Consider the following 13,291-nt stretch of genomic DNA (forward strand, 5'->3'; position numbering starts at 1 on the left):
ATAATTATTAAAATAAAAATATGTGCTTCAGTTTCGTTAATCTTTATTAAATACTTGATAATTCTTCAGTTACGTAGGGTGTTTCTAGAGTTCCAAGAATTAAGCTAGAGTTCAGTTCTTAGAATTTACAGGCAACGCTACAGGCCAGAGCCAAATATTGATATTCATACAGCTATCCCATACAATATTGTTTAATCCAGGGGTTCTCAACTAGAAGGGAATTTTCCTTTTGGGGAGAATTTCATTGTTTATAGGGTAATGCAGTTAGACTTTTCATTTCATAAACTGAAACTATAAAAATCTACTTTTATACAAGTTTTGGTATTTATCAACATGTCTATACTTTTTCTTGTTTAATTTACAAAACAAATTGAAAAATAATCTAAATTCAAATCAATATATACGTATTTCTTGGGTTTTGGAAAGCGAAGGGAGAATGATTGCCTAGCAATTGTGAAAGGGGTGCATGGGACAAAACATACTGAGAACCACTGGTTTGACCCGATTCAGTTGATTAGGTGAATATGCGTAGAGCAAGTAAGTTTTTTTTTTTTTTGTGGAAAAATGGTATAAAAACTCCTGAAACTGCGAAGATTCAGTGCTCAGCATCTGCACAGAGTATTACGTTTTCACATTTGAAAAGCACTTTAATAGAGTGCTCGATCAGAGGGTTTAACCATGTCATAATTAGGTGGACTAAGGAGACACAGGAAGTGTTTTTTGAGGACGGCTTAAAAATTAACTTTCCGTTGGAATAAGTGTATTCAATTAAATGGCAATTACACTTAATTACATTGCAATACTGATGAAAACTGACAAGGTAAAAAAATATACCTTAATACCTAGAACTTTGAAAACATCCCTCGTAGAAAACCTATAATTTACTTACATTATATTTCTGGAAAATAAAATTATAGTTAAACAAAGTATTAAAAAAGTTAAATTTAGGTACTGTTCAAGAGTATTTTAGTGCTAATTATACAGTAGCTGATGATATGTTTTTTGAACGATCTGGCATAGACACTATTGATTTCAGTTTAAGAAATCAATAGTGTCTAAAAATTTTGGTCATATTATATTTAAAAAAGTAAATATGCATATCGTATTCTTCTGTGTACAAAATGCTCTTTTTTTCACAAAAAAGCAGAAGAAAATCAGGGGTATGGCTTATAAACGCAAATGATTAGAGATAGGTACATATAAACATGAGGCAAGACAGCAGCATGTATTTAACGATTGAGTTCAAAATCCATGCTTGTTGGGTGAATATTAGATTGAATTCTACAGTCTAGTTGTGATTATTGGCCGTTTGAAGGAAAATGTCAGAGAAACAAGCTTTATTAGATTTAGATAGAGGCACATTTTAAACTGCACATTACCCGTTTCCCTAAGGGAAACGCTGACCTGTTTCAGCAGATCCTTCTGATATAGATGAATCCAATACGCTGTAGAGTCATTAGGTTTTCTTGATACGGGAGACGTGAAAAAATGAGCTATGCTATCATCGGGACTCGAACCTGGACCTCTCGAATACGCGTCGAGTGTGCTACCGTTACACCATAAAAGCATGTAGAAAGGAGGGAGAAATTACCTTATAGTGTGATGGTAAAAGAAGGCCGAAGAATGAACTTCAAGGAACCAGCGGTGAGAGAAAGACATTTCGTGGAAATGCAGCTAAGGATCCACAACTGGAAGATACATATGTGAATAAGAAAAAGCAGTTCTCGTTATGGTGTGACTGTTGATATGATAGGTTTCTAATCTTATGAAGAAGCTCGTCAAGCTGTGCTTTCATTCCTCTAAAACGTAAGAAGTACTGTAGGGAGGGGATAAGCTATCTGTGACTTATCCTCAAGAAGTTTATAAATTAGAAGTAAAAATCCAAGGTACGGCTTATACACGCGAGAATAAAGTAATTAAAATTACTGTAAACGACAAAAAAAGCTGAGTCCTTCATTATGTTTTTTTTTCAATCATTACTGTTTCCCAGAGAGACGATGAGAAATTTCTGTATTTATAGTGGCTACCAGTAAATTAATACTTCTAAATTCTGATTAACTATCATTTTTCAGCTTCTTAAATTCTTGTTCGGTGATATTTCTCCATCTGAGACGGTAATCGACTATTCTAATTTCTATCCTTTTCAAATGAAGCCTTTTAAAATTAATTTATAAATGAATGTATTATTCTCATTTTAAGGAATTTTTAGAAAAAGACAGTATAAACTTCAAAACAAACCGATACACTAAATAGCTAATTTTAAGATTTGCACATCGATTCCAACATTCTGAAATATATCAATCACAGATGGAACTTTTTAGCAGAGTCCAAATGCAAGATAAGTGTTAAGAACTTTAGAAATGTATGAACTTAAGTACGATTTGATACTTAAAATATACATCAGAAATAGATGGGAACATGATATGGAAAAATAATTCCTCAAAGAAAGGTCCATTTTTTAGGAAATGATATCTGAATCTGTTCTTTGTATTTTCATTATGTACTTAAGAGCTAGCTTTAAGCTTGAAGAATATGTATGCAGAATGTTTGTCTAATATGTGTATAATATGTATATCTTGAAGATTATGACATATGTCTTGAAGATTATCAAATATACACTGGTGTTCAAAAATTAAGGACGAGACTGTTTTTTCAATGTAACATTGTGCAAAAGCTTTCTAAATCAATAAACTAATACCATAAGATCCCCAAGACGAAGAACATGGAAAATGTAAGCCAAACTTCCCTCCAAAAAAGAAATCAAAAGGATGAAAAGGAACTTTATTGAAAAAGTAGCATGGAGCACAACACAACAGAAAGCCGAAACATCTATGTGACACGTGTCCAGCAAGAAACATCCAGCCTTTAGTAGTGGATATGATCTCCCCAGACTGCTGTGCAGGCTTCACATTGTTTGTCCATGCTAAGTATGAGGTTGTAATGAGCTGTTGAGGCATTGCTGCCCATTCCTGTTATAGCGCCAATCGCAGCTTCGGAATCGTTCTTGACGATAAGGTAAGTGCTTCCACGCGTCTCCCTAGAAAGTCCCACACATGCTCGATGGAATCCAGATCCGGGGACCTTGCCGGCCAGTCCATGTGTTTAATCCAACAGTTCTTCGACAGCAACTGTTGAGGTGGAGCATTCTTGTCCGTGAAGAGGAACTGAGGACCCATAGAACCACTAAAAAGAAGTACGTTGGGTAAGAGAACCTCGTTACAATAGTGGACCCCGGTGACTGAACCTTCTTGGAAGAGGTGAAGGTCGGTACAGTTACCAAACATGATGACTCTGCAAATGAGAACTCCGCAACCTCCAAAGCAGTCCCCTTTTGATGATGTAGGAGAGATTATTGCTTGGTCCCCGCTCTTTCCAGATGTGTAGCGTCTAGAATCGTTACTCAGACTAAATCTGCTCTCATCCTTAAAGAGTACTCAACCCCATTGATTATCCGTCCAATTCTGATGTTCACTGCACCACAGAAAACACCTTCTCCGATGAGCAAGTGTCAATGGTATACACAGTACAGGTCATCATGCAAACATACCACCAATGTCCAGCCTCCTGGCCACGGTAAAACACGATATCGATTTAAGACACAATAACACGCCGAACAAATACTAATTCAGAAGTCAAACAACTAGTTATCAGCGTTAGAAAAATTTGAAAATATAACGCTGATTTCTGTTGTTTGACTTCTGAACGATATCGATTGTCCAGTCACCTGTTCCATGTATCCTGAGAATTTTCCTGCCATTTGCGCCTATTTATTCTTGCCTGTAGGGCATTATAACGGTCATCTGATGCTGCGGTTGCTCTTGGACGACCACTGCTGAACCGTCGGACAGCTGATTTTGTAGTGTGAAATGCTCTCCAAGGTCGTGAGACGATGCTCTCTGGAATTTCGAACTCCGCAGCCACACTTGTCACCCTTCGACCTTCCTCAATCTTTCCAATGATTCGGCTTGGGGTAAAATCATTCAGAGTCATCTCACAGATTGACTGTTCAACGTTTCACACTTAGGCAGCAAACCTTAACGTTGTTTAAACTGATATACGAGTATGATGTGAAATAGCTTAACAAAAACGCTTAGCTTACACCGCCAGCGATCTTTATACTCCTCCGACACTCCTACATTATGTCTAACTGCATATGAACGGGATACGATGGGGAATGAGCAGACCAATCCAACACCTCATCTACCATACAGTAAACGAGAAGATTGCTCTATACGGAGTAGCCATATGGGCATAACCAATGACAAAAAGAAAGCAAAAAAAGCTTCATACAATCCAGCGACTCTTCCTTCTTAACTATACAGAAAGCTACAGAACATCAAATGCGGCGCTCTTCCAAATCGCTAACAGCACTCCACTTTTTATACGCGCTGAACAAGAATTCCATAAGACAACAACTACGAAACTACGAAACTACAAGTACAAAAGAAGAGCCATTACAAATCATTAGAACTTTTAGCAGAGAATTACGAGACACCGGCACACCCATATGAACACCACGCAGGAAAGAAAAATAATATCACATTAAAAAAGAAAGAAGAAAAGAAAGAAGTAAGCGAAAAGAAATTCCCCCAACTCTTTACAGACGGTTCCGGCCTAGAAGAAGGTAAAGGCAGCGCAATCAAAATCTACCTAGATCCCAATTCGACAACAGAACAGAAGTTCTACCTAGATCAACAAAATAGTGTATTCCGAGCGGAATAAGTAGTGCTCCATGAAGCAATAAAATACAGCATCACAAACTCACTAAAAGCAGCACATATCTTTACAGACAGTGTTTCAGCGATGCATGACATCGCAAACCCGCGCCACCGATCAAAATTAATCCACGAGATTACAGAAAGAACTTCAGCATCACAAAATCAACACTTCTTTGCCACTTGGCTGAAGGCACATGCAGGGACAAAAGGCAACGTGGAGGCTGACATCCTAGCCAAAGAAGCAGCTAGGGGTCAAAATGCACAAAATTTATAAGTATCATGGCCTGGCTAGCACCTTAAAAAAATCTTAACCATCAAATTTAAAGCTGAAAGGCAGAACTGGTGGGACACCGGCGAACAAGGAAGAAGGACTTATCAGTTGTTCCCAAAAGTAGGCACAGCTCCCAGTTTAATAACTAGAGAAATAACGTGGTTCTTATCAGGGCATGGTCTTTTTCCCACGTACTTCTATGCAAGGAAACTAGCAACTTCAGATCAATGTGCATGTGGAGAAAGAGGCAGTCCCGACCATTATATATTCAAATGCCCCCTTACAGCTGAACATCATCTAAAAGTACCGAATTCAGAGAGTGAAGTGACTTTCTTTATTAGATACGCTATCAAGAACATCCATCTCCGAAAAGAAATCATAGTTATAATGAGCTTCCTGTCCAGTGTGTGTGCAGAATCAGAGTACTGATATGATGCTAGTAAGTATTCTCAGCATTACAACATACAAAATAAAAATGGACATCAAATGGCTGTCATGCAATCTTGAAAATCTCCACTGTTAAGGTTAAAGGATGTGTCAAATAATTTGTTTAAACCAAAAATTATACATTGTCAAAAACTGCAAAGAAATGTGTAATCACTGAACATTTTGGTAAGAATGTTTTGATAGTATCAGTCTTTAGATTATAAATATTATGATTCGGAGTCACGTGAAATCTTTAATTGAGCATTAGCGATTTACAGCAGTTTTTGTATATGTTTAAGATCACACAACTTGAAAACACTATCATATAATTTATAAAAATTATTAGGGAAGGCCATTACATCTTACCTCATCAGCCATAAGAAATAATCTTTCTTCATATGCAAATCTGATAATTTCTTCTATATTTTCTTTGGTGAGAACAGAGCCTGTAAAAGATACATTTCATTCATTAGAGATTCACTTTTATTAATGCTCACTTTGACACTCTCTTCCTGCACCACTTAAATTCTGTGAATGTAAATAAATAAAAATTTAATGTCAATTTTAAACACGTAAAAATTTGACTTCTGTATATCTAATGTGAGAATTTTTCTTTGAGTTGATTCAGAGAATTCTTAATTAAGGGAGACTTGAGCAATTAAAAGACACGCTTCATTTTTTATTTTGTAATACATACATTATTATGGGAAAAGTCCCAAGTGCGCCCAGTCTGAGAATTGGCTGACTATTTTGTGTGTTGACTTGTGTGGCCAAAGTCCGATTATTAGAAATTAATGACTTTTTAGTCCAAAGGGGCTTTGTCCCTGAAGGACTATTGTTTTCGTTTTGCGATTTTGCGTAGGCTCGCTATAAATGTCCATTTGACTTTTCAAACTGTTGCCACAAAATGTTAGAATCTTGCATTATATTTGAGAAATTAAATAATGAAAAATCTGCATAAATGTATGCATATTTATCGCATTGTGACAAAATAACGGTACATAGAGCCATCGAGTTTTGAATGACGTAATCCTCCTATGAATATGGGCATGCGGAAGCGCAAGTTTGAAATTTGGAATTTGTTTTATTATCGATTTCATATTTTGTAAAACTTTAACGAATTTTCGATTAACAAACTCAAGGATTTCAAAGCGAGCAATGACAACGTTGTACATAAAAAACTTTTTATCTTCAGCGCGCGAGTCTTCGTATCGGAAATTCTAAAGATATGCTCATTTTAAAACTATTTTGCGATATAGCTATTGAGCTGAATTTTGTGGTTTAAGTGCGAAGAAAGAGTCTTTTATTCTGTCCTTACGTATAGATATCATGCAAAAGCATCGTTAAATTGCATTCGAAAGCGGTCAAAGTGGATATTTTCGTTGAAACCTGAAGCTTTTCGCGATTACAATACTTCCTTTTTACTTCGTACAAGGAAGTAAAAAAGAAAGCGAACCAGGAAAAATTAAAAAATACAAGAACACGTGCATTTAATATTTAATAAATAAATATCTCTTTTTGATTTCAAGAAATTTCTAGAACAATCTCGCATGTGATTTAAATATCTTAGGAAAAGGAGGAAAACCTCTCAATTTAGTTAGTTGTTGTTTTAAGAGTTTGTTTAGAAAACTGCTCTTGTTGACTGTAGCGAATTTGCGGATTAACTTTTTCTAGCTGTTTTAAATTAAGTTCTGTTGAACAGTTGAGTTGTTAAAAGATAACTACTGTGAGATATTGTAATACTGTACGAACATCTGAGGAAATTAAAGCATTTTGTTTTATTTATTTGTGATAATAGTAAATCTTATTCACTTTTCATTGGACTTATGCATTCAATTAATAACGAACCTATACACACGCAACACTATGTATATTTCTCGCAATGTGATTAAAAAAAGGTCAGTTTGAATAATGTAATCCTCCTATGAATATGGGCATGTGGAAGATCAACTTTGAAATTTGGAATTTGCTTTATTATCGAATTCCTATTTTGTAAAACTTTAAGGAATATTTGATTAACAAACTCAAGGATTTCAAAGCGAGCAATGGAAACGTTGTACAGAAAAAAACATTTTTATCTCCAGCGCATGAGTCTCTGTATCGGAAATTCTAAGGGATATGCTCAATTTAAAACTATTTTGCGATATTACTGTTGAACTGAATTTTATAGCTTAGGTGCGAAGAACGTGATATTTAATAAATAAATGTAACACACAAAGTGTTAAAAAAGTGTCCAAAGGGGCATTCCCTTCACACAAAGTTTCCAAAGGGGCATTCCCTTTGGACGTAATTTAAAATCTGAAACATTTCATATTTTTTATTTATTTATTTATTTATTTTGCTTTGGACGATTTATTTGGCGAAAAGGCTAGACATACCTGACAGAATTTGAACGGTGATTTTATGAAGCCAAACATGGAATAGTATTCTTTCTGCCAATATTTTCAGGATAATTTGTAGATTTTGATAAATCTTATGCTCCAGTTACATTTAGAAATGTGAATCATTTTGAAATATGTTTCCAGTTCGCTCTCTGTAGAAAGCACACTGGGTGCACTTTTACAGACTGTAGTATACTTAAAACACTTTTAATAATATATAAGACTACAGAATGGATATAATCTTATATATCATTAACATCTAACTCTAGGTCTCACCATTTGGTTTAAGATGTTATAAATAGCAATTAAGTTTTGTATCTCTAACCAGTTGGATTTCCTGGATTGATGACAACTAAAACTCTAGGCTGACACACGTTTCTTGATTCCGCAATGGCACGTTTCAACTCTTTAATGTTTAAAGCCCAAGCATTATCTTCATCCAGGTAATAGTATATCTGCCAAAGATCAAAACAAAGGAATTCATTATCCGATACATTTTAAAATTTCAAACAAAAATTAAATATTAACATAAAGCAATGTATTGAAAGCTTATACTGTTTGGGACTGAAAATAGCGAACGAGTGAATTTAATCATAAGAACATCGAAAACACTAGAAAACCTCAAAAAGGTGCAATAACGGCGTTAGTCAAATTGACTTTTCAACAAAAACTTTGCACTTGATGAAATACTTTGGAACTTACTACTCATAGAATTCTTCAGCTAAATTGAGAGTTAGTTAAAATTAGAAAACTCCACTAAGGCGAAAGATTACCTGCCTATTGGAGAGATAGCTTCGTGGAGGATGATTTAAGGAAACTGGCTCATATTTACGTTACAGAGTGAGAAATCTATGAGAATGCCCGTGCAGTCAGTCTGAGTTTCAGAATTTGAAACAGGGTAGTATGACTAGTGAGAAGTGATCTTGTCCTCTCAATCAGTGGTAAGTCGTGAAAATAGTAGGAGTGACATTTATGTAAGCTGCAACACATATAATTTTCTTTAAAAAATGCCTGTTTTTTACTACATTACTCAACACCCCCAAAACATATAATTCGAGTAATTTTTTGAGTTTAGGATGTCTAGAATTTAGAAAAATGAAATTTACCATGGGCAACCTGAGGAGGGATGGAGCTCTTCCATCCCTCGAAGGCGAAAGATTACCTGCCTATTGGAGAGATAACTTCGTGGAGGATGTTTTAAGGAAACTGGCTTATATTTACGTTACAGAGTGAGAAATCTATGAGAATGCCCGTGCAGTCAGTCTGAGTTTCAGAATTTGAAACTGGGTAGTATGACTAGTGAGAAGTGATCTTATCCTCTCAATCAGTGGTAAGCCGTGAAAATAGTAGGAGTGACATTTATGTAAGCTGCAACACATATAATTTTCTTTAAAAAATGCCTGTTCTTTACTACATTACTCAACACCCCCAAAACATATAATTCGAGTAATTTTTGGAGTTTAGGATGTCTAGAATTTAGAAAACTAAAATTTACCATGGGCAACCTGAGGAGGGATGGAGCTCTTCCATGGCTTCCAGTGAAATGCATTTTTATGTTGTTGATCTATATTACGTGTTTCTGTACTAGTAATAAATAGTGCATATTTTTTGTGTAAGGACTCAACTGTGTCACCCATAAACTATTCTCATGTGCCTTCGGTGATTTCATGACAAACTTCTTGTAACCTTTGTAGTCTTCTTGTAATCTCAGTAACCTTGTTTGTAATCTTTTTGTAACCTTAGTATATGCCTTCAGTGATTTCATGACAAACTTCTTGTAAGAGTTTTTGTAAACTTCTTGTAACCTTTGTAGTCTTCTTGTAATCTTAGTGACCTTGTTTGTAATCTTCTTGTAACCTTACTATAACCCTTTTGTAAACTTCTTGTAACCTTTGTAATCGTCTTGTAATCTTCTTGTAACCTTACTATAACCGTCTTGTAAACTTCTAGTAACCTTTTTTGTAAGGTTTTTAAATTTATGACTAAACAGCCAGCTGGGGACCCCTGAAGGGGCCACATGGTTAGTGTGTCCGAGGCTTTACCAGTTTCGTGTATGATGTTCTTTCGGTGCATTACACCCTTTAACTCAACCTGACCTGCATTTATTTTGCATTGATGCAGTGTTGTGTTCTGTAATCTACTTTCAGATTCTCTCCAATGTAATAATTTTATAAAGTGTTTCAATAGAATTGTGTGTTTTCAGTCTTTACCACTCAATCTGCGAACTCTCTTGAATTTTCTTATATATAGTTATAGAACTATTGTTGTATACATTCATGTAATCTCGATTATATCATGTTGTATGCATTCATGTAAGCTCGATTAAGAACATATTAAAGGACGTATTCTAAATAAATTGTTTCCATTTCAAGGAAGAAAATTACATCTGACAACTTACTTATGAAACTAAAATCTCAAAAAATATTATTCTTCAATACTATTTGAAGGAAAACCTGTAGGTATGGAAAAGTGTTATTGAATAGTCTAATTTAGGTCAAAACAATTACAGAATATTGGCATATTATTTTGGTGGGCATCAGTCTTTTGTTTGTTTCAGTTTTGGCACACAACTTGAAAGGTTATTTGTGCCAGACACGTGTCAGATATTTTTAAATACAAGTAACATAAAATAATAAATGTTAATAATAATAAATACCAGGACATAAAATGAGATACATTGCAATAAAAGGTTATCACAATGAGATGATGATAGATGTGAAGATGACGCATATTAAAACCCACAGTGTTAAAATACAGAGGAATATTCTAAAACATGATTCAGATTATATGATAAAAACGTGACTCTTGCAGGTAATGAAATAAGTTTGTGTTGACCTCTTTTTCCAATTACTAAGAGGAAAGTTAGAGCTGTTAAAATGCTGTTAATATCAGGGCACTGAGTTAAAAAGTGATGAACTGTTAAAACAGCATTACAGTTGGGACAGATAGGTTCGCTTTCGCATTTTAAAAGATGATTATGGGCAATACGACAATGCGCAATTCTAGGGTGAGTTAAAATTACATCCTCCCTCCGGTTTCCAGCAGCCTCCCAATATTCTTCTTTATCCTTGATGCTTTGTAACGTTATTTACTTGAAAGTTTCAATGTTGCTGCCATTTATTTGTGATCTTTTTTTGATGGCCATGATAATGTCTCTAACTGGAACAGACCTAGCGGAGAAACTTACAGCAGATTTTGCAGTAACATATGCCAGTTCGTTTTCCTTGATACCTATGTGTCTGGGCACACAGCAGGAAAGAATCCGATATCCTCGAATAGTTAAATGCAATTTTAAAAATTCAACATTTAGAGAATTCCGGGTATCAGTAAATGCTTCCGGAGTGTTTAGTGCATTATACGAGTCGGAATAAATAATTTTTTTCTGACTTAGCTTTAATATGTATGAGAGGGTATAGTACACAGCAGTCAACTCAGCAGTAAGCACCAAGCAAGCCTCACGCAACTGTTTTCCTTCTTTACGACTTACTGTTACAAAAGAGGATCTAACATGATTGGCTACTTTTGAGCCGTCAATGTATATGGGAATGTAGCCGCAATACTTATGTCTATGCTCTAGTAAAATTTGCTTATATATGATGTCGTTCGTATTGCTTTTATTCAAATAATGGAAAATATTAAGCAGCAGGATTTGTGCATTTTCCCAAGGTGTAATGCCAAAATGCTTTACTGTCTAGGTCTTCAAGTTAATTAGAAGATGGTCTTCAATCAATGACCGGAAGCTTAGGAGGAAAGAAGGCACGCAAGATGGTAGTGCTTCAAACAAGTCACCGTACAAAGTTGTGTTGCCAGGATATACTGGTTATGGTTGTATATTAAAATAATGACTAAGAGACAACTGCTCACGCCTTAACTGAACAGATCGTTCAAATAAGTCAACATATAGATTCTGGACGGGTAACGTCCTAAATGCCCCAGAATATATCCGAAGAGCCTGGTGGTGACAGGATCAAGTTTCGACAACGAAACTATGAACACACAAGACGGTGCCGAACCATAAACCACTGAGCCATAGTCCAGTTTTGAGCGCACCAGTGCTCCGTAAACACGGAGTATAGCGCAGCGATCAGCCCCCAGGAGGTGTTCGACAATACATTTAGGAGGTTCAGGGTTTTAAAGCATTTCATCCTTAAGTGAAGCACATGTGGAACAAATGTAAGTTTTCTGCCTAACAGAACTCCTAAAAATTTTACTTCAGATTCAACAGGAATCAGAGCCATTAAGATGCAAACTCTGCCTGAGGGTGGAGATTACACCTTCTGCAAAAGCGGATACGAACAGTCTTCTGACTTGAGAATTTGAACCCATTCTGAGCTGACCAGATAACAATCCTGAAATTGCGATTTGTAGTTGTCTCTCGACATATCTTATATCTGCCCCTTGGCAACTTACCTGTAGATCATCAACATACAAAATACCAAAGGAAGAAGCTCTTTTAAAATTGAGTTTATTTTAAGGATGAATAGAGTGACACTAAGGACACTACCTTGAGGCACACCTTCTTGACAGAACACGTCTGACAAGGAGGTTCCAATCCTCACTTGGAATGTTCTAGACTTAAAAAAATTCTGTATGAAGACTGGCATGTTACAGGGCAAACCATTATTGTTAAGGCCTCGCAGTGTTCCATATCTCCAGGCACTATCGTAGGCCTTCTCCGTATCGAAAAATACAGACACCATGTGCTTTCTTTGTACAAAGACTTTTCGTATTGATGTTTCCAAAATAAGAATGTTATCTAGAGATCTTCCCTTGCGGAAACCACACAGATAGGAAGAGATAATCTTATTTTTCTCTAGATAGTAGACAAGGCGGTTGTTTACCATTTTTTCAAGTAGTTTGCAGATACAACTAGTAAGCGCGATCGGCAGGTGTTAAGTCATTAAGACTATTTAACTGTAAGATTACGTCATTTTTTCTCTTCTTTGCGCTTTGCATGGCGCAGATGTTCATTACAGCAACCCTGTAAACGCTTACTCAGTTTTTTTTTATTGCTGTTGTTGTTAGTAGTAAGTCATCGCTTGAAAGATGGCACGCATTTGATTAACGTTGTCGAATAAAATATTTAGTACAGTCCACTTCTAGTTAATTTGAAATTGTTGTATAACAACGCACGCATCGCATGAACAGCAGGTAATTTGAAGAGTTCCTTACCCAATTTAGCAATTGGTATAATAATAACCTTCCTCCACGTATTTAGGAAAATTTTCTCTTTCCAAATTCTGTTAAAGAGAAGCAGAAGGATAGCCAATGACGTACAAGACAGATGGTTTTTCATACCATAACTAATTGTGTCAGAGCCTGGGCTCGATCAATGTGTCCTTGACAAAGCTCCTTTTACCTCAGGTATAGTAAAATTCCTGTTATAAGGCTTCGAGTTAAACAGAATGGGATTTCTCTCACACCGCAGCTTGACAGAACGAAATGTAGATGGATGATTGCTTTTACTAGAGATAGCGGGAAAACTCTCCCCTATC

At 35.8% G+C, this 13,291-nt stretch overlaps 1 protein-coding gene across 6 annotated transcripts in view; it reads right to left on the bottom strand.

Annotated features, from left to right (window-relative positions):
• The window catches only part of LOC118200740 (alanine aminotransferase 2-like), a 114,460-nt gene that overhangs the window by 35,402 nt on the left and 65,767 nt on the right, over positions 1 to 13,291 (bottom strand). For all 6 annotated transcript variants that reach the window (XR_015040721.1, XM_085815263.1, XM_085815260.1 and 3 more), the window contains 2 exons: positions 8,122 to 8,251; positions 5,782 to 5,861 (listed from right to left, as the gene is read on the bottom strand). Coding sequence is in view for 5 of the 6 variants with exons in the window: in XM_085815263.1 (XP_085671389.1) it covers positions 5,782 to 5,861; positions 8,122 to 8,251 (210 nt within the window). In the remaining variant the exon portion in view is untranslated. The remainder of the gene's footprint in view (positions 1 to 5,781; positions 5,862 to 8,121; positions 8,252 to 13,291) is intronic.

This window comes from Stegodyphus dumicola, chromosome 4 (assembly GCF_044657685.1).
Source record: "Stegodyphus dumicola isolate Sdum_Otavi_A_Nest chromosome 4, ASM4465768v1".
NCBI lineage: Eukaryota > Metazoa > Arthropoda > Arachnida > Araneae > Eresidae > Stegodyphus > Stegodyphus dumicola.